Below are 20,746 nucleotides of genomic sequence, written 5' to 3'. Positions count from 1 at the left end.
AAGGAGTGAAAAAGAGAAAAACAGCCATGACAACCATTGCGTTATTTGTTTCAAGAGATAACCCCTTGGTTAGGGAAACTTGATTAGCTATCTAATAACTCTCACTCACCATCGAAGAGAGAAAGAGACAGCATGAAGACACTAGAAAATATCCCACTTTCTTTCTCCATTTTCTTCTCAGAATAACAAGGCAGGCGATGATCAAGGAGAACTAAGCCACTGTTCTGAAAATCCCTTCAAGGAAAAGTGTAGGGGAGAGACAGATGGTAGTGGCAGGCCATCTGGTGGCCGAGGAGACAGAGAAGCGGTTGACCTTGAGGGAGTATAAACAGTGTGAGAGTAAAGTGAAACAATTATACAAACCTGGCGAGCAGTGAAGGCTGGAGTGACCATCAGCCCATGTGGGTGGGACCAAAGGGAGCGGGCATAGATGAGAAATGGATTCCAGAGCTGGAGTGGACATTCTTCTGCAGAAAGACATTCTCCAAATTCACCTGAGATTCAGGGATTACTTTTTAACCAACGCCACCATCGATACTTTGTTAACGATTTATAAAAATAATAAATCATAATGGATGGTATTAGTCTCATTCCAACAAAAGTTAAGAACAATTTTCTAAAATCCAGAGAAGCTTCCAATTGGAATGATAACAAGATTAATTCCAAAACCTTATTTGTGAATTTGGTATTCATTATGCAAAATATATTTTCTCAAGGAAATTACATAACAACTCCTGGTTCAATTCTTGGGTTAAATATTAGTTGCCCCTATGTAACTATAGCCAAAATATCTGCAAGGAAAAACTTACGACCAGAATGATCTGTGGTAGCTCACAGATTCACAAAATTCAGCCTCCAGTTACTTGGCTCCCCAGGTTGGGGCAGAATGTCGTGGCATTGGGAGAGTTTGGGGGCTGTGGAGGCTACCACTCAGATTTAGGAAGAAGGTTGGCAATGACCGGCAGACAGCCTGTGGCAGCATGAGGTGTGATTCTGTGAGGATGAAGCTGATGCATCAGACCCCCCAAAATGTGAGCAGGTAGGAGGGCCCTGGGGTGTCTACTAAGGCAAGCTCCAAGCAGTGAGAGAATCCAAGTACCGAGGCCTTGGTGGGAGGCGGGCTGGGGAGGGAGCGCGGCACAAACCCACTGAAATGCACGCAGCTCCCTGGACTCCAGATGCTGGGCATGAAGCCACAGAATCCTGTGTCTGCCCTGCTGGGCTTCGGAATTGCTCCGCAAGGTCCTTGTTGAGCTGTGCCTCTCTCATCTGAACCCTTGGGTGTTGGAAGCATGCAACTTGCTTCTTTTTGTTTTAAATTTTATTTTATATGGACTCATGGCCGACAGTTGCAGACTTTGAACTTGCCTTTTCACACCATTTAATAACCGTTGAGACTGTTGAGAATTCCTGGAGATTCTTAGAAACAGACCGAATACATTTTGCACTGTCCACGAATTTTGGGGGGTGCAACAGAATGTTAGAGTTTGAATATGAAACGTCCCTCCCCAAGATGATGGTGTTGTGCGGGGAGGGCCTGGGACAAAGTAGGGACCAGCTGGAGGAAGTCAGGGACTAGGCACGGTGTGGAAGATGCTGCCCAGTCACCAGGTCCCTTTCTTCTCCTTTGGCCTCCTGTCCACTGTGAACTTTAAAAATCAGGGCAAATGAGAAACAGGGTGCACGAGAAAGGCTGTGGGCTATGAGATCGCTCCTGTTTGTCCTCTCCCCTCAGTAAAGAGGGACTGACCTGTGTGGGCAGAGCCACCTCCCAATGCAGCCAGGTCTGCGCCAGTCATGGGGAGTGGAAGCAACACTCTAAAGTTGGCTGATGCTGAAGGCTCCTGAGAGAGGCCTCCAGCTAAAACCCACACCTAAGCCAGTGTAGGCGTCTGGAGGGGCGTCAGCCATTTGCCAGAAGTTCTGCCAAGTGCTTCAGGAGCACAGCTGTTGCCACTGCTCGGTAATTTGTCCAAGGTCACACGGCTAATCCGTGAGCTCATAAGCTCTTGACTCCGAAATCTATACCTGGTGCATAATAATGGACTTTAAAATAATCCATCACTGACTCACATAAAACCTCTGCTTGTTTTCATGGGACGAACAACTGTAGATCTTCAACATGCTTTTAAATAAAAGGAAACATCAACATACCTCACAAACTACACAACAGTTTGAAATGTTAGTAATAATTTTTAATTGCTGGGAGTTTATCACTCATGACTGAAGGGTGTCGTCAAGTGGCTGAAGGAGAAGGTGAGAGACGTCATTTATTCAAAAGCCAGCGTTCCCCTCCCAGCCGCCTTCCTCTTTGCTCGTAGTCTTGCAGTTTCCGTTAGTGAACGCACGGTGGCGCGAAGCGCGCACGTCTTTAGCCCTCACTGCAAAAGTGGTAGTGGCCGCTTAGGACCAGGGATCATCATGAGCTCCCTCCAGCCCATCCCTCTAGGTGGCGCTATCAGCCCACAGCTCTAGCGTTAGCAGAGGTGGCTAGGCCTTCAGAACTACAGTCCCCGGTAAGGAAAAGATTTAACATAAATAAAAGACACTTCCCAGATTTGGAGAACAGAGGAAAAGAAAAAGCAAAGCAAAGAGCGCGCTCCTCTCCAGCCCTGACAATCCGAAGATGAAAGGCGGCTTCAGCCTGGAAAACAAGAGAATAAACAAGCTCTAGAAATGGATGTTTTTCCTTTTGCATTTGTTTTTGCAAAGGGTTTTTCTGCCCTGAAAAACAAACTACTGAAATAGCAAGTTGTGTTTGCATTTATAAACCCTCCTCGAGAGGAAATCTAATAATAACAAGGGGTTCCCATTGGACTCCAGCTTATTTCATAATGTAAATACTTTCTCGTCCTCTGGGGGAAAGAAAGCTGCCCTGAGCCAGGTACTTTGCACTCATTCGCATTCTGATTGCATTCACTGTATTTCTTCCTTTCTCTTACCTTGAACAACCTCTCAGACTGAAGAGGAAGGAAGGCTGGCCGAGTCACATGTGCACTGACTAAACTAGACGGCACTCCTCCTTCAGTTACGTTATTACTGGAGGAAGGCACCAAAGGGACTTGCTTGGCCTTGTTCTAGGTTCCCTAAGGGAAGACAGAAATGTTCTCAGTGATTCTTCCTAGGCCACACGTGCAGAATTCAAGAGAGTGGAGCTGTGTACGGGAAAGAAGACTTTCAGTCAGTCATGGTCCCAACCCCCGGCTGTTTCTTACTACATACACTATTTGATTTCCCCGTTTCCTCTTGTGCAAAATAGAAAGACTGAAAGTGGTGACGTTGTGGGTTGAATTCAGAAGTTGGGACCCCGAGGATTAGATGCTAGTAGGAGGTGAAGCCTGGCAGCAGAGAGTTAATCATTAAGACCAAGTTCTTGGCCAGGCAGCGGTGACGCACACCTTTAACGGCAACACTTTGGAGGCAGAGGCAGTTGGATCCCGGAGTTTGAGCCCGGTCTACACAGTGAGTTCCGGGACAGCCAGAGCTACACAGAGAAACCCTGTCTGTCTTGAAAAACAAAACACATAAAAGGAACAGGCTCTTGAGATGAATCTTGGGGTCCTTACCACGCCCTTCATCTCTTCTGGTTTCTCAGCCACCATAAAGCAATCAGCTTCCTTTGTTGCCATAAAGCAACAAAGACTAAAACTGTGAACCAAAATAAACTGTCCCTCTTTATAACTACACCATTAACGGGATCTTGTCACATCAATGGGAAGCTGTCTCAGCTATGCCTCTGAAACTCCTCTCATGGAGAAGGGGAGACTGTGTGTGCTATTGTCGAAGCTGGGAGGTTGGATGACTGACTGGCAGAGCCTGGAGGAAGTGATGGAGGTACTTAGAAACCTAGCATTGGAGCACAGGCGCGTCTCACTTCCGTCTGGACACAGCAAACACATGCTCTTGGAAGGCTGGACCAGCTCTGCTATTCTACCATTTCTCCCACAGAGATGGGAGGGGGGTGACGCTGGCCAGTCAGAGAGAGGTGGTGACCACCCTTCTCCTCAAAACCCAGCCATCGGCTACACCAGCTGAGGTCCCGTATGTCTATTTTCCAGCTCTCTTTTGACATGCTGCATTTGAATTCCTGATTGTGAGATCAGCGTCATGGGATCAACAACAAACTGTCATCTTAAGTCCGTGAGCACGGGGGGTTTGCCCAGCCACAGGTTAACCGACTAAGGGCCTGTCTTGTGATGTTTCTGTCAGTTTTACAAACAATGCCGCCAGTCACCCACAGCGAATGCGCCATAACTCATCCTCCCTATATTTGTTCTTATGTTCCCTAAGATACCTCGTTAGACATGTAGGTTTTGAGTCCTTTCCATACTCCTGAGGACAGTGAAATCCCTTGCAGCTGACTGGCGTGGGAGTCCACGGGCTGGGGGATCTCAGATCGTCTTCAGCCTAAGCCAGTCAGGTGCAGGAGAGCCACTGAGCTCAGCTGCTGCTGGCAGAGCTCTGGGACACATGCGCCTTAAGCTGACATCGTGCCGCCCCAGTGTTCTAGGGACTTGATTGCACACACAAGCCAGAGCCTGTGCTGCCTCTGTTTGTCTCCTGTAAATCCCCTTGCCTCCCTGAACTCACTAGGCAACTGAACGAAACTGAGTTGAAAGCAGGCACGGTAGCCTGAGGGACCGTATCCCGCAGCTGCTGATGCTACATTGCGTGAGGAACAGAGCTGGGGGCAGATCACCAGCCTGGCAGAGACATTCTCAAGATGCTCTGTCTTCATGATCCCCAAGTAACCTGATCTTTTGAGCATTTTTTTTAACTTTTGGGGGAGGGGGAACATTTCTAATGGTAACACCCTGACCCCTTCGAGGTGATGGTAATACTAGAACATAAAGTATTCTTGCTGTGTGTAATGTGTGAGCTACCAGAATTCATAACTGCCAGGAGTACATGCTGATTCTCTGGCCTCCCCCGAATGAATCCACCCATCACGGTGTATCAGAACCACTTTTGGACCTGATGGACCACTGCTCACACTGACCTTTCACCCCTACCTCTGACCCTGTTGCCTGTCACTTTCCCTCTCTCCACAGCATAAACATTTTTAGGCACAAACATCCCTAAGGCAGTCACATCCCTCAGTCATCCTCGGTGGAGTCCTGAGTGCTGCATCCTTCTGTGGCAGGTGGCCAGGGGTAACATGAGGGAGAATTGGGGTTGGGGGGTCAGGAGGAGGTAGCCTAAAAGCCAGTGGGGAAGATGAAGGCAACTGTTTGCTTAAGGGCTTCTTTCAGTCATAGTTTGCAGAGAGTTTGGGGATCAGCCAGCTACTAGAACACAGTTTTTTGATGGAGTGCTTTCCTTATTGGTTCCCTGGAAAAGGGGATGAATAGCCACAATCAGAACCCAAGACAGCAGAACAGGGAAGGGAATGACACCCAGAGGGACTTCATGTGCTGAAGGACCATACTTAGCCAGACACCTCTACTCCGCTTTGTATCTAAAGAACACAGTTTGGCCTGAGGACTCCAAGCAGCCACCAGGCCCACTCAGAAGCTAAATCTCCACCTGCTCTAACTCTTTCTGCTCCTCACTGTCCCAACCCTGACCAGTGTTGTGCCCTTCACTCCTTTTAGGCAGCACTCCTACCTGGCCAGGTTTGCTTTGGCTGACCTGGATGTGTGGACCAGGCATTCATTTCTGCTCTCCCCAGAGCCTCATTAACTTTGGAGGATTATCTGTGGCTGTTTGTTGCCTCCAGCTGGCTTCCCACTAGCTGCCAAATGTATTTCTCAGGACATACCGATAAGTGGGCAGGCAGTTCTCATCTAACGGCAGGTGTGTTGTCATCAGACAGGACCATCATGAATACTTGGGTTGTGGACTTGTCTAGTAAGAGTTTCTACTTTGATGGATCGCTGTAACCTCCCCCCCTCCCTGTGAACACAGCTGCTGGCACAGCCCTGAGACACGTGCGCATCAAGCTAACATCGTAGGTAAATGCGAGACACCCCAACCTCATGGGGCAAAATGAAGAACCCGAAGCATCCAGAGTAGGTTTTCCTCATCCAAGCTTGGGTTCTTTAAGCTGTGGCCTTTGTTGCTCTAGAATCTTAACTACTGATTTTGATACTGAAGTCCAAACTTGGACACATGGCTTAGATTAAGGATTAACCCAACAAATGACAGAGTACAGCTTTGACATTCAAGATGGGTTTTCTGGTCAAGCCCTTGCATAAATTTAGCAGCATTTGCATCTTCTGTGTCCAGATTCCGGCTGGAACCCCTGCCTTGCACTGGCTCCGTCAGATCAGCTGAGTCAGTGCCCTTGACTCTCATAGGCCAGTACACGTGAGGTTCTGGGACAATGTGTTGGCTCTGTGATGTTGACAGTGCCTACAGCCTGGCTGCCTGGCTTGTTAGGGACTCTACATTAAGGACACTTGTTGCTGAGACTGTGACATTTCCCCAGATGAGATTCTTTTCCCCAGACTTCTGAGTTTGCTTTGCACCTGACAGTTGTTTCGGATTCAGGATTTAACTAATATTTGTATTAGAAAAAAAAAGTGTATACTTTGCACAGACCAGAGTGTTTTGAGCTGACTTGCAAGACAGTTTTTGAAGTAAAAGTTCTTTGGTTTCATTGCCAGAACTCTGATGAAATCTGTTCATGCACCAGTTCTATTTCATAATATCCTATAACTATAATTTCATGTAGAGCAGTTCCTAATGAACCAGGGCTTTGCGGTTGCTAGGAAACCAGATGGCCTAGTGTTTACTTCTTTTGAACGTAATTCTTTATGTGTCAGAGCTCTGAATAGAGGTTGAATTTTATGGGAGGAAAGGACACAAAAAGAATTATTTTAAAAGTCCATTCTGACTTTACTCTTACATCTGCAAGCATCTCTAGAAAAGAGTGCTTCTTAAAACGTTGGTTTAGAAAGAAAAAAAGACAGGCAGACAGACATAGTGTCTGTCTTGCTATAGAAAAATTGCCCCTGATGATGAAATCCCTGGTGACAGAAGACTCGGGTCACAGTAAGGACCCAAGAAGGACATTTGGGGAATTCTTCAAAGCTTTCTTCCAAATGCTGTGTCTGTGCTTCAGCAGGTGACATAGTGGAAAAAGAGTCACCCACTAGACCATGGATTTGGACCCTAGGTCACTGTACAAATGAAAAGGCTGTGACGACATGCCTGTTTGACTTGACAACACTAAAACATGTACACATGTACAGAGAAGAAAGCATTCACACAAACACACACATATACCCCACAGACACATACATCACAAGCCTCATGTATGCATACCCAAACAATACCACAAATTCATGTGTGTAGACACATCTACAGAGCACACAATTTCTCTCTCACACACACAACGCACACTACAAACACAGATATATATGCACAAAGACACATAGCATAAAAAACACAAATGTATACATATATAAATAGGAGACACTCACAGGTGTACATACCCCACAGAGACACAGGTGTATACACAATGACAGACACTGTGCACACATATGCATGTACACACACATACTTCATACTAACATATATGCAAAGCCATACTACTGGCACTCACCTATACATACAGCCACAGAACACACAAACACCACAAATACACATGTGACACACATCATAGCCAGAGAACACAGACATATAAGCTATCTAGATTTACACAGATACACACACCATGCAGTAACACATAGTCACACATAAACCGTGGGGAGCAGAGGAAGCCCTGGGTAGGAATGTCCAGTCAACAAGGACCCAAACGTGTCAGATGCACTGACTGGCGAAGCCTTATCCAGGTCAAGCTCGGGAACTGTGGCAAAGCCTTCCTCCTATCCATGTGTTGACAGGGTGTGCAGAAAGCACTGACAGCAGTGCCCTCTTCCTGGATGTTGATGGCCTGAGACAGCTCCCCTACAGAGACCTCGCACCAAGAGCAGTAACCGCTCCTCCCGTGCTATATTTAATAAAAGTGGCAAATCGGCCGGTGGCTGCATACTGCTGTGGGGATGGAGTACGCAGCCCACCTGACCCCAGATCTGTATGTGTCTGTGTGACTGTCCCCTCTTCGTTCCTCCACTTTCCTAGTCAGGTTTCCAAGACCAAGTCATGCTGGATGTGGTAATAAACACATGGGGACAGAAACACAGACATACAGAGACATACAGATACACAGGATGTACAGATGCTCACACACAGACCAGCGTGTGCATCAGGAAGGCACTAACGCACATATAAAACACACACACACACACACACACACACACACACACACACACACCCCTATATTAGGAGGAACAGGGATCTCTTTCTAGAGAAGAGGCTGGCTTAGATTAAGGCCTTTTTAACAGACCCTCTGGTGAGCAGAAAAAAGTGACCTTGATAAAGAGGATGGGGTGAGGAGGGAGAGGGGCCAGAGGGACTCAGTCTGCAAGACTGTCGTTTCGTGCTCACTAGGATGTTCTGTGACTGATGAAGTACGAATTCCCATGTTTAATGTTTCTCTGACTCTCAGGAGGACACCACATTATGATCCATTGTATCTGATCAGGGTGGGCTGATTAGCAGGAGGGACACACGAGGCACAACTCTCCACTCCTGACCTGTGAGAGGATGAACAGGTGGAGAAAATCCATATGCAGACCCATAGCCCCATAGCAGAGCCCCCGGGAATGGCCACATTAGGACTCTGTGAAAACAGGAGCCTGCAGGCACTGCTTCTGGCCTCCCCAAATAGTTCGTCCGAGACCTTTGGTGGGTGTTCTTATAGAGAGTGGGGACCCTGCTGCCTGGATTCACATGATAAATGCTTTTCCTACCGAGAGGTAGAGCAGGCTAGAGCCTTAAACCTGGAGCAGCTTAGCCAGCACCTAATGTCAGGCACATCACAGAGCAGAGCACACTCTTCGTGTGCACGGCATCCTGTGGGCATTTATTGACACCTAATAATAGCATGTCCCAGTCACATGAAAGCTCAGAGACAGATAATTAAACTCTTAAGGGAGTGAGGCCTTGCCTTTATGACTTGTGTAACCAGGAGACTTGCTCTACCAGTCTGTCTTTTATTAGCACGTAATAACATCTCATTTTATGGGAAGTTCCTTCAGTTGACTTTCCTAATTAGATTTAACTGAAAGATGAAAGTCAAATTCTGCTACGAAAGATCCCTGGGAAAGAGTTCCGTGGTAGTGAACATGGTAATTCAACATGAAAGCCACGCACATCAAAGGTGTGCAAAAATAAGAAAAGTATGATTTCTAAAGCTTCATGGACCCATGAAGGCTAATTTCAGATGAGCCCGGAGTTGTAAACATTACTGGGAGTCTCCACGCTTGGGCTGGATGTGGAAAGCACTGCGTATGTAACATAGCTATCCTGACTCCATTTTTCAAAGCTGTCCAGTGACCTCAAGGGCAGTGGGTAGCCTGAAAAGGTCCTTTTGCCTCCTTGTCCCTGGATGGGAAAGAAACACACCAAGATAAACAAGAGCTTATTCTTCATTAAGTGAGCTTCCCAGGGGAAGGACAGAGACCTTCTCGTGCTCTGGGAAACAGTTGCTCATTTTCTGGAGTAACTGATTTCTTCAAGTCTCGTGAAATGTTCAGCCATGCCACCACTTCCAGGGAGTTTGGCACTCACCATGGCTCACCTCTAGCTAGTTTACTCTTTGACAGCATATCCTAAAGCATACCAAGGCCACATCTGGATTGTTCTTATTTTCGTGGCCTTCCATTCTGCTTGTCCAGATGTACATAGCTATTTTTATACTGTTTGGTCTTGTTGAGTTGTAGGTATTTCCATAAGCTGCCTTGAGCCATTTTTGGAATAAAGTCGAATAAAAATAAGTAAATAAAGAAACGCTGATTAGACATTGAAGGGATCAAATGATTTAACCATACAGTCTAAGCTAGAGCAGGAAGATGGAAGCCAAGGATTCAGATCATCCATTCAAACACAAATAACCAAGCCTAAGACAAGCAAAAGCTGAATTCACAGCCTCCAACCAACTCCTGCTCCAGGAGGGGCCCTTCCCATCAGATCAGGGATTTTTCATGAAAATAAACTCCAGTGTCCCAAGCCCCAACAGGCCTCTCAGTATGCCAGAACTTCGAAGGAAACTTGCAGACCCTAACATCTGGTTAGACCCACTTCAGGAAGTACCTTCTGTGGGCTTCTACACAAATGAGTGTTCCAAAGGGAAAATAGTTTAACAAACATCTTCATGCAGTGTGTGCTATTTTGTGGGGACAATGCACCTTGGATGCCTGCCACGAGGAGGTAAAATTGGCCTTGACTTCAAATAGCCATCATAACTACATACATGACATTGTAACTACATATATGACATCATGACTACATACATGATAAAGGCCAAGGTAAAATTGGCCTTGACTTCAAATAGCCATCATAACTACATACATGACATTGTAACTACATATATGACATCATGACTACATACATGATTTTTTTCCTTCAAAGACTTTGAGTCATCTCAATTTTTTTTTCTAAGCAAGGAGCGGGGATGTGGATGTTCAGAGATGGAATGTAAAAGTTGGTACATGCTGCTAAGTGTGCCTCCTACCACTGGGCTGCCCCTCTAACTGAACCTTCTCAGAGTTTTATACTGGAGATTTTTCTGAACCCTGAAATTTCTGTATCACATTGCATAAAAGAGACAACCTCATTTCTGAAGTTTTAAGGACAGCAATCTCAAAGTTGAATGTCTTATTTTGAAAAAAAAAAAGCCACAGAATTGATGCAGTTCAGGAAAATATATAAGTCAGCTTTCTATTACTATAACAAACACCCAAGATAACCAGAGAGATTTTGCTGTGGGTTGTGGTTTTGCTATTACTGCTGCTGCTGTTGTTCACCGCTTTAGAGACTTCAGCCCATGGTCATGGCTTATTGTTTTGGGCCCGCAGCAGCCCAGCATTAGCAATGGTGCACAGCAGGACAAAACTTCTCACTTGCCATCAGGAAGTAAAAGAGACAGAGGAATACACTGGGTTCCCCTTCTAAGCCTGTCCTTCAAGATCTCTGTTGACCTAACTTGCTTCTATGTAGCTCCATTTCCTAAGGATTCCAGCGCCTCTCAATACCACTACTTGAGGACCAAGGCTTTGCTACATGGACTTGTGGACTGTACTCAGCACCTGGACTATACAGGGAAGCATCGTTATCAATCTTACTCACACCGCCTCCTGTAGCATAATGGTGGGTTATGCAGCATCGTATGCATTCATTTCTGGAGTGAAAAACAGAAACAGAGCAGTGACTTGAAGCGCTGGTGTCCAAGTGGGATTGGGAAAGTGCGAAAAAAACACTGAAAGCTCCACTTTCAAAAGAATAGGGCCAGAAAGGGACAGTCAGTTAGCTGGAAGCTTCCCAAGTGGAAGAAGAGGCTAATATTCAGACAGAACTGGGGCCAGGGGTAAAGGCAGACTGATTTCAGCCTGAGGAGAAGAAAGGGTTTCTTCAGAACTCTAAATTTCTAAGTGGAATAAGATGCCTTGGAGAATTGAGCAATGTCCCCAGAAGTGTCCAGCTGGCACTGGCCATCCTCCATCAGTTACAGTGTCAAAGAATCACCACACTGGCTATCGATGGAAACCGACGAAATCAAAGCTTTCTTTGCATGTACAGTCCTACTTCGTCCCTACACATTTTCTGCCCTCCAGTAGTGAAAGGGTTAAGCCTCATTGATCAGTGTACTTCATATCAGTCCTGTGAAAATGAGTGACCAGGTGCTAGGATAGAACATGTGGCTTAAGTTACAGCCTCTAGGGTTCGCTTACTTGAGTTTAGTTAGCATGTCTTCAGGTAAAACAGAGGCCCAGTGGTTAGCATCAAGAAAAACGGTGGCAGGTCACAGACCTAAAGGAACAGGCGGGATAGCTGTTTTTGCACTTGTTCCTTAAGAGAGTTTAAGCATGAGTGTCACCCACAGAGCTGTGTAATAAGCTTGTGGAAGTGCAGGTTGAGACATCACAGTTCCCTTGTACGAACTTAACATCATATAGTGATCACAAAGAGTGATGTTCTGTCCCCAGCAGGTGTCCTTCTGTGACAGACAGAATATTGTAAAGTAGAATTAACTGAAGAAAAAGATCCTCAAGTGTATCCAAATCCCCAAAACTACAGTTTTGTAAGACTGTTAAGTGAGTAAGCAGACTCACCTTTGAGGCACCCAAGGATAAACACAGGAACAGATCTCACTTTTGCACATGTAATAAAATACATTTATAAAAATTTAATTCTGAGGGTTAGCAAGGCCTCCAGTTTTCAAACCAGGGTAGTTTCCACATCTGGGATTGTTCCTTAGTCAGCACAAGTTATGCTATTCCCTACAAAACAGGGTAAGAGTTCTAGATAAGATAAAAAAAAAAATCTAGAAGAGGCAAATCCAGAGACAGAAAGCAAATTCCCATGTGCGTGCGTGCATGTGTGTGTGCGTGCATGCGTGTGTGTGTGTGTGTCTACTTTAACACCATAGTACACTATAAAGGTCAGAGAACAGCTTTGCAGGAGCCAGTTTGTTCTCTCCTACAGTGAGGGCCTGACGGACAGAACTCAGGTAGATTGCCAGGTTCACCTGCAAGTGCCTTAAGCAGCTGCAGCATGCTTGCCTCTACTTCTTGCCTAGAAAGCTAAATGCACCAAGAATGGAAGATAGTCTACTTAAGTGGAGGAAACTGACCTGGCTCTGCCAGACCATTTTAGAGAGATCAGTCAAGAAGAAACCATCTCCAGGGCAAGGCCTGGGATACTCACACCACCTTATCCATCCCGAATACGGCTGAAGACAAAGACTGTCCACTGTCCTTCTTAGATGCATTGTCTTGAGCTTCCAACTTTCTATTTGGTTCCTAATTATTTTGATCACTACCATTTTCTCTAAAATCCTGCTGTTTCTCAAGTGAATTGAGACTGGAAAGTTAACATATCAGCTCACCATGGTCTGACAAAATGGTCAGAATCACTTAAATGAAAAACTAGGTCTAGTGTAAGGCCCATTTTTTTGTGTGTGCCTGTGTTGTTCCCTTGGAGAGAGCTTGCTCGGGGGCAGGAAGGATTGCTGGGTTTAAACCCGGCTAATCATTTGCATTCATATGCCCTGTGTACTTATGCTGAAAATGCACACGACTTCCTTGAATTTTTGGCTCAGAAATCACTTTGATGTTTTATTTATTGATGCGAAAAAAAGAAAAAGTCCTTGCCTTTCAAGTGTGTTATCTCTCATTTCAATGGAATTTTTCAAAGTATTAAGAAACAAGCTGCACAGTTTTGTCTACTCAGTTTTAAACTGGCACAAGATTCTGAAGTGTTATTGGTGCCCCTGGGTGTTTCCTGCCATTTAGTTTCAGGCTAATAAGGAAACACAGAGGTTGGCGAGAAACTGCTATGAATACTGGAGCGTGTTGGAATACACTCAAAGACAGCTCTCTAAAGAATGCATTTTATCATACCAGGGACCTTGTTTTCTTGGCTATTGAAAGCCTTTGTATGAGAAATCAGGATGATTTCTCATCTTTTAGCAAATCATGAAAGTCTAAACTTCCACATTTATAAAAACCCCCTATGACATCATTTAAGTGGTTTTCATGATACATAAATAATAGTCAAGGAAGGGACCAATGTAAAACACCATATATTTTGGGGGAAAAAAAGTCTTTAAAAGTCCTTTACTTATTTTCCTATTGATTTGTGCCTTTTACTGTGGTCTGAGACATCCTGGATCTAGTTACTGTAGCTGAATAACTCAGATCTTGCACCTTTGCCTGCTGCACTGTTCCCCTCCCCTTTTTTTTCCAAAGCAGACATCATCCAAAGGTTTTTTTTTTTTTTTTTTTTTTTTTTTTTTTAAAGCATCTTCTTGTCTTTAACTGCTGTGGCTTGTCGAATCAAAGGTGCTGAGTTTGAAACACTTTCAAGATCATTTCTTTCAAGGATGTATTCTCCCTTCTGGGCTTGAGAGACAGAACAAGCAATACCTGTCCCCACCCAAACCCCAGGCAGGGATGGACTTCTCACTAAGAAATCGCAGATTTCAACAACAGACCTATTCTCATGAATAACGGCATTGGTAAGGAAATGAACACACACCAAGGCCACCTTGTGATGGAGCCCAGAGTCATGCTCCTAACCATGTTTCGTGCCTGACTGGACAGTGCACATGAATAAAAAAAAAAAAACAGTAGTCAGTTCCTTTTCCACCAATTGTCAATTGCAGCTTTTTTTTTTTCTTTCAGTGTTTTAGCCTCTGTCCCCAATCCCAGGGAATTTTCTGCCACACCACTCCAACCCTGTGAGAATCTGACCTGCTTGCTTTGCAGACAGAAAGATGATCTGCAAAGAACCTCTCGTCAGACACCTGTTCACCATAACTTTGGTCTTCTGAAGATCCAATTAATTTCTTACTCAGGTTGTCCCATTAGCTGCAGAAAGACTAGGCCAGTGGTTCTCGGCCCAAGGGTTTCTACCCTTTGTGTGCCAAATGCCCCCATTACAGGGATCACTTAAGACCACTAGAGAACACAGATATTCACAATTCATAACAGTATCAGAATTATAGTTGTAAATTAGCAACAGAAATAATTTTATGGTTGGGTGTCACCACACATGAGGAACTGAATTAAAGGGTCACAGCACTCGGAAGGTTGAGAACCACTGTGCTAGATCTTTTGTGCCCCAAGTCCTCAGAAACTACAAATTCCTAGTGAACCCTGTCATCGATTTTAAAATAGGTATTGCCTTTCTTCATCTATTGGGTGTGGGTGTGCACATACCATGACATGTCTGTGGAGGCCAGTTGGTTATTTCCTTCTACCATGTGGGTCCCAGGATCAAATTCAGGTCAGCAGGCTTGGCATCAAGCTCATTATGCTGAGCCATCTCCCAGGACCACCAAGTAATGCCAAACGCACCCTCAGCTCAATGGGTGTCAGTGGATTTATTTTTCCTGCTACTGGGGATTGAACCCAGAGGGACTTTATACGTGCTGGTCAAGCTCTCCACCACTGAACTATATCCCTCAGCCGTTGTTTTATTTTTTGTTTGAATGAGAAAAAGTCTGAAGCAAATCCCTATTTCTTGGCCAGGGGCAGAGTGTCCATTTGTGTCTGGAGCTCGGGAGGTGAGTGCTGCTGAGCTGGTGGAGTGGGTGGCAGATGCTGGAAAGCCAGGGTGCTCTCTGTGCTTACTAGCCCCCCTGGTGTCAGATCACAGCTCAGTGGTTAAATGGAAGACTGGTCAAAAGCGTTCCAGTTGTGTTTCAGAGCGTGGGGGGCTATGGAATCCATGTAACTAAAGATCAGAAACAGAGAACAGACTGAGTCAGTCTACGGAGACCATTGTTTGGTTTGGAAAGAGAAGCACCAACCAGGTCCTCTACCTGCCTTTAAAGAGGCAAGCAGGTTGAAGCCCAGATGTGTGAGTACATGCTGCTGCATAGTTTTATGTCAACTTGACACAAGCCAAAGTCATCTCGGAGGAGGGAACCTCAATTAAGGAAATGTCTCCCAGCTAGCTTGGTCTATAGAGAAAGTTTCAGTACAGCCAGCGCTACACAGAGCAACCTTGTTTTTTTTTTTTGTTTTTTTTTTCTTTTTTAAATTAATTAAATAAAACAAAACAAAACATAGAAGAGAAGAAAAATATGTCTCCATAATACCTGGCTGTAGGCAAGCCTATAAGGCATTGTTGAAAATTAAGTTATTGATGTGGGAGGGCTCAGCCCATTGTGGGTGGTTTTCCATCTCTTGGCTGGTGGTCCTGGGTGTTATAAGAAAGCAGGATGAGCAAGCCAAGAGGAGTAAAACAGTAAGCAGCACCCCTCCGTGGCTTCTGCATCAGCTCCTGACTCCAGGTTCCTGCCCTGCTTGAGTTCGTCCAGACTTTCTTTGATGATGAACAGTGATATGGAGATGTAAGCCAAATAAACCATTTCTGCCCCAACTTGGTATTTGGTCATATTGTTTCATCACAGCAATAGGAACCATAACTAAGACAATGTGTCTGGGTTCACGCCTTTGGTGGTTCATCACTTCTGTTTGGTCCTTTGGAATTGAACTCAGGATAAGATGTCAATCTGATCACATCCCAGTGATGGAGAAGTCAGAGGCCATAGTTTCCTTTTTTTTCCTTTTCTTTCAAGATAGTATTATTTCTTTCAGCTGAAGCCTCAAGGAAGTGGAATAAGGAGTAAAAAGGAGCTACCTTCATAATCAGTGATTTTGCTGCATGCCAGGGCCACTCTTGGACCCCTGTAGGGATTTTTAGGACATGTGGTTTTCTAGGCAAAGAAAGAACACTCATGAATTTCCTCTAGAATGTAGATATCCATGGAGGGCATTTACCTAAACTGCCTTTGTTTGTTCTTGGTGCAGACATAGCCTTATGAGAACTGTTTGGACCCCAGGTATCTACATAAAGGCTAGGGGTACCAGTGTGGGGCACTGTATGGGCTCTGCTCTCTCCGTCTCCATCCAACCCTCCCCTCCATTTTCCTTTGGGATAGAGCCCGATGTCTGATTAGATTCCTTCTTGGCTTCTGAGTCTCGGTGTCACGTGCCTAGAATCTTGTAAGGGTGGGATGTTGCAAGGTCTGTGTGGGCTATTGGGAAAATCATGGACTCGGGTAAACTGAGAGAGATGGTGGAGTACCAAATGGCTCTTACTGAAGCTGCTCCCTCAACCAGAAGCCACAGGTTGCTTCTGCAGGCCATCATGGCATCCAGGCATCCCAGCAACTCTAGTTGTGGCTCTTGGTGTTGGGCACTGCTGAACGGTTCCATGTCTGAAAAACGGACCCTTTATTCCAGGCCGAATGAAGGAGAGACTACAGTGTTTCTCTTTTGAGCCCAGAAAAGGGAAGTTTGAAGTCTTAATTTTTACTGTGAACTCAAGGGACTTTCCTGACTCCTATCAGCATGCTCCTCCCGAAGAAGCCTGGTGCCATGCTTTACCTGCGTCATGACGAAATTCGTGATTGGGAGTCTTAATTCCCCAAGGTGGCAGGGCTGGGATATGGCACTAATAGGAGAGGTAGAGGTCAATGGTAGCACCACAATGAATGGAATGATGCTGTCCCTGGCAGTTCTCAATCTCTGGAACAGGATTTGTTGCCAGAAGAACAGGTGGGATAAAGCAAGTCCACCTTCATGCGTTCCTCATGCTCACATATGGCTTGCTGCCAAGGCCAAGCTGCAGGAGACCCTCAGCAGATGCAGCTGATTTCAGACTTCCCGCTCTCCAGAACCACAAACCCAAATAAGCCTGCATTCTCTGCAAATCATCCAGCCTCATGTTCTGTGACACCAGTGGCCTAAAGCCTAGCTGCAGCTGACCAGTGAGGTCTGCAAGAACCTCCCATGATTTATGACTTTCCCCAAATCTAGAATTTACAAGCAGAACCACCTGCCCATGACTAAAAGGGAGACTTGCCAGGTGATGAGCACTTAACTACGGGGTATTTCAACCCTGCTATATAAATGGAGTATTTGAGGGTCAGGCATACCTTCCTCAGAAAGTGTCTTGCTCCAAGCCAGGCATAGTAGAACTGGCCTATCTATCCCAGCACTTAGGAGGTGGAGACAGAATGATCATGAATTCAAGGCCAACCCGGAATACAAAGGAAGATACCGTGTTAGGAGTAAGCAGGAGATGGAGGATAAAACTGTGTAGTCCCCATGCAGAGGGGCAGTTCGGTTCCTTGGTTCCTTTCCATGACGCCGGGTGGCTTACAGCCCCCTGTAATTCTAGCTCCAGGGGATCGCTCTGAACTCTGAGGCGCCTCTACATGTATGTGCATACACCTACCTGCCCCACCACATACACGTTAATTAAAACGAGGTGAGTCAGCCAGGTGAGATGGCTCATGTCTATAATCCCAGCACTCAGGGAGGCAGAGGCAGGAGGATCTCTGTGAGTTGGAGACCAGCGTGGTCTACAAAGGGAGTCCAGGAGAGACAAGGCTACAAAGAGATGCCCTGTCTTGAAAAACCGAAAACCAAAACCAAAACCAAAAAAGAAAATTAAAAAGTAACAATAAAGAAACCTAACAAAGTAAGTCTAAAAAAAAAAAAAAAGAGGAAGGAAGGAAGGAAGGAAGGAAGGAAGGAAGGAAGGAAGGAAGGAAGGAAGGAAGGAAGGAAGGGTCGGTCTCAATATTGACATGTCATTTCTGACCCTCAAGCCTGGATGACCTAGAGATCCATTTCGGATTCAGGATCACTGGAAACCACATAAAATCAAGATCACCATGGCTCACACGAGGGATCTCAAGTCTAGAGAGCCTACCAACATGAACATGATATAACCAAACTGAGATGGATGCACACAGGAAACTTGGTGACACACTTTAGTGTGCTGGCGCGTTGCGAATAAACTGTTATTATTTCTCTGTAAATATTTATATTACATCAGAACATGATCACATAATCTGCATAGGCACATCATGCATACACGATGTACGTGTTAATCTCTATTCATTTTGAGGGGTATAGGCAGCATATTGTTAAAAGGTAGAAATAAGCTGGGTGCATGCCTGTGAACCCAGCACTCAGTGAAGCAGAGGCAGGCGGATCTCTGTGAGTTCGGGGCCAGCCTGGTCCGGAACAGCCAAGGCTACACAGAAAAACCCCATCTCCAAAATCAAAACAAAACAAAAAAAGTAGAAATAGATGAGTCTAGTTGGGTTGCAGTGAACTGAGTGGCTCTAACCCCAAGTCCTGGACATCACTGAGATGAGTCAGTGTAGGTTTATACCTTGAAGACAGTGTCCATATTAATTAAAATGACAAATAAGACTTAGCTCATGGGATTACTTCCAAATTCTCCGTTTATTAAACTTAGTAGACATTAAGTTAGTATTTTTGTTTTGAATAAACCCCCTCAAGTATGCACCATGACTTAAAATATAATCTGAATATAAAGCACTCTGGTACTCCATGCCATCGTTATAATTTAACACCACACTGGACGCTGCTGCTCCATAAAGCCAATTCTTAAACACACGACTGACTCCTCTCCTGGACTGTGGCCTCCATGTCTGCTTGCAGACACATCTGGGTTCCCTGTTTCTCATCACCTGCCTGCATGGGTCTCTGAGCAACAGCACTTGGTGTTTCTAGCACCAGCTGCAGTGACACAAAGGCAGCCATCCCTTCCTCTTTTCTAATGACCGAGAAGCAGCTAACCCTGAATGGGATGGCTCTAGAACTCACAGCTGGGGCAGAAAGGAAGCGGAGTCAAGCCTGTAACCCCTAAAACAGGATGACTTCTCATAAAGCCTCCATGGAGCACGCAGAGGTGGCTTTCATCAGTAAGCTCATGGAGCACGGAAGCTCTGGCTCTGCGTGTCAGAACGTGCCAGGCTTGGAGGTGGGCTTCTTCTGCACACCCCAACCAGAGTGTGAGCCGGGACACAGGGGCCTCCCTCAGAGAGGACGGCCACAGATTGCCTAATCACTCACGTGGCACCTAGTACACTGTAGCTAGCCTCTGTACTACTGCTGCTCCTGACTTCCTGCACGAGCAGGCTGCTGTAAATTTCCCAACTGGACCAGTCTCCTCTGAAGCCACCAAACCAAGTGTGTAGCACACGCCTGTTCTCAACAAGTGAAAACCAGTGCTAGTTAACACAGCTTAAATGACTTCGAAGCTCCACAGACGCCTCTCTACTCAAAATTTCTCAAAGTGTTGACTGGCATTAAGGCTGGAAGAATGATTGAACGGAACCCTGCATCTTCTATGCACACATCAACACCCGCACCTTTTCTGCATTAACACACAGGATCTTGCTGGCAGTCTCAAGCCAACTCTGCACTGGGTTCCAGTGTAGAAAACCTGGAGTATGGAAGGGTTTCTGAGAAATAAAGAGATGCGATGGCAGAGGAAAAGCTGCAGGTTGTCATTCGTGTCATTAAGCTCAGCTCAGAAACACAGATAGAGTGGGAGGACAGAGATAGGAACACAGCTGCCGCCCTTGCTGCCACGGCTAAGCACACTAGCTCCAACTCTCTGCAGACTTAAAGTGCAATCACCGCTATGAAGTTCTCAGGCCAGGGATTGGGCTGGAAGAAATTCAAAGCTGAAACTTCAGACACACTGCTCATGACTCACAGGCTGGAAGAGGGGAGAGGGGAGAGGCAATGGCAGATCTCAGGCATTCAAGTGCATCAAAAGAGTCAACGTCCTTTCTCCTTGCGAAGAAAAGTCACAAATGGTAGAGTCTCGGATTGGGAAATGTCTTTTATCTGAGGATGTGCCAATGTGGTAGAGTCCAAAGGCAGACAAAGGCAGGAAGTAACAGGGGCCCAGCTGTCCTCCCAGCCGCCCTGCCATACAGATGGGCTCGACTCTCTTCCAACAAGTCTTCAGCTCTTGGTGAAGAAGATGCACACTGGACCAAGGGCATCTGGTAGGATGTCGCCCTCTTCTCAGGTCTGTCTGGGCTGGAGCCATCGCTGGGCCTCTGGCCATTGAACAGCAGGTAGCGGCCCCGGGTGTCTTGCTCCATTTTGAAGATCTCATATTCTGTGTGAGGTAGTTTGATGCCCAGAGCTACGCAGCCGTTGGTGTGTGTGACGTCCTGTTGGACACCCACTTGCCAGGAGCCCTCAGCCCCACACTCATTCCCACTGAAGACATTGAGGAGGGAGGCTGTGGCTGCATCCATGGGAGTGACCTTCATGTGATTCACTGTGGAAAAGAGAGATAGCCATGACTCCAGGGAGACAACTTCGGAGGCATACACTTCCAGCAA

At 45.8% G+C, this 20,746-nt stretch overlaps 1 protein-coding gene across 1 annotated transcript in view; it reads right to left on the bottom strand.

The window, feature by feature from the left end:
- Window positions 1-18,782: 18,782 nt before the first annotated feature.
- The window catches only part of Apcdd1 (APC down-regulated 1), a 30,922-nt gene continuing 28,958 nt past the window's right edge, over window positions 18,783-20,746 (bottom strand). The window contains exon 5 of the mRNA XM_055622990.1: window positions 18,783-20,682. Within this exon, the coding sequence (XP_055478965.1) occupies window positions 20,234-20,682 (449 nt within the window). The 3' untranslated portion in view covers window positions 18,783-20,233. The remainder of the gene's footprint in view (window positions 20,683-20,746) is intronic.

Source organism: Psammomys obesus, unplaced genomic scaffold (genome assembly GCF_907164565.1).
Source record: "Psammomys obesus unplaced genomic scaffold, mPsaObe1.curated_primary_1811, whole genome shotgun sequence".
NCBI lineage: Eukaryota > Metazoa > Chordata > Mammalia > Rodentia > Muridae > Psammomys > Psammomys obesus.
Note: the sequence above shows the minus strand (reverse complement) of the source record. Positions and strands in the feature narration are given on the sequence as shown.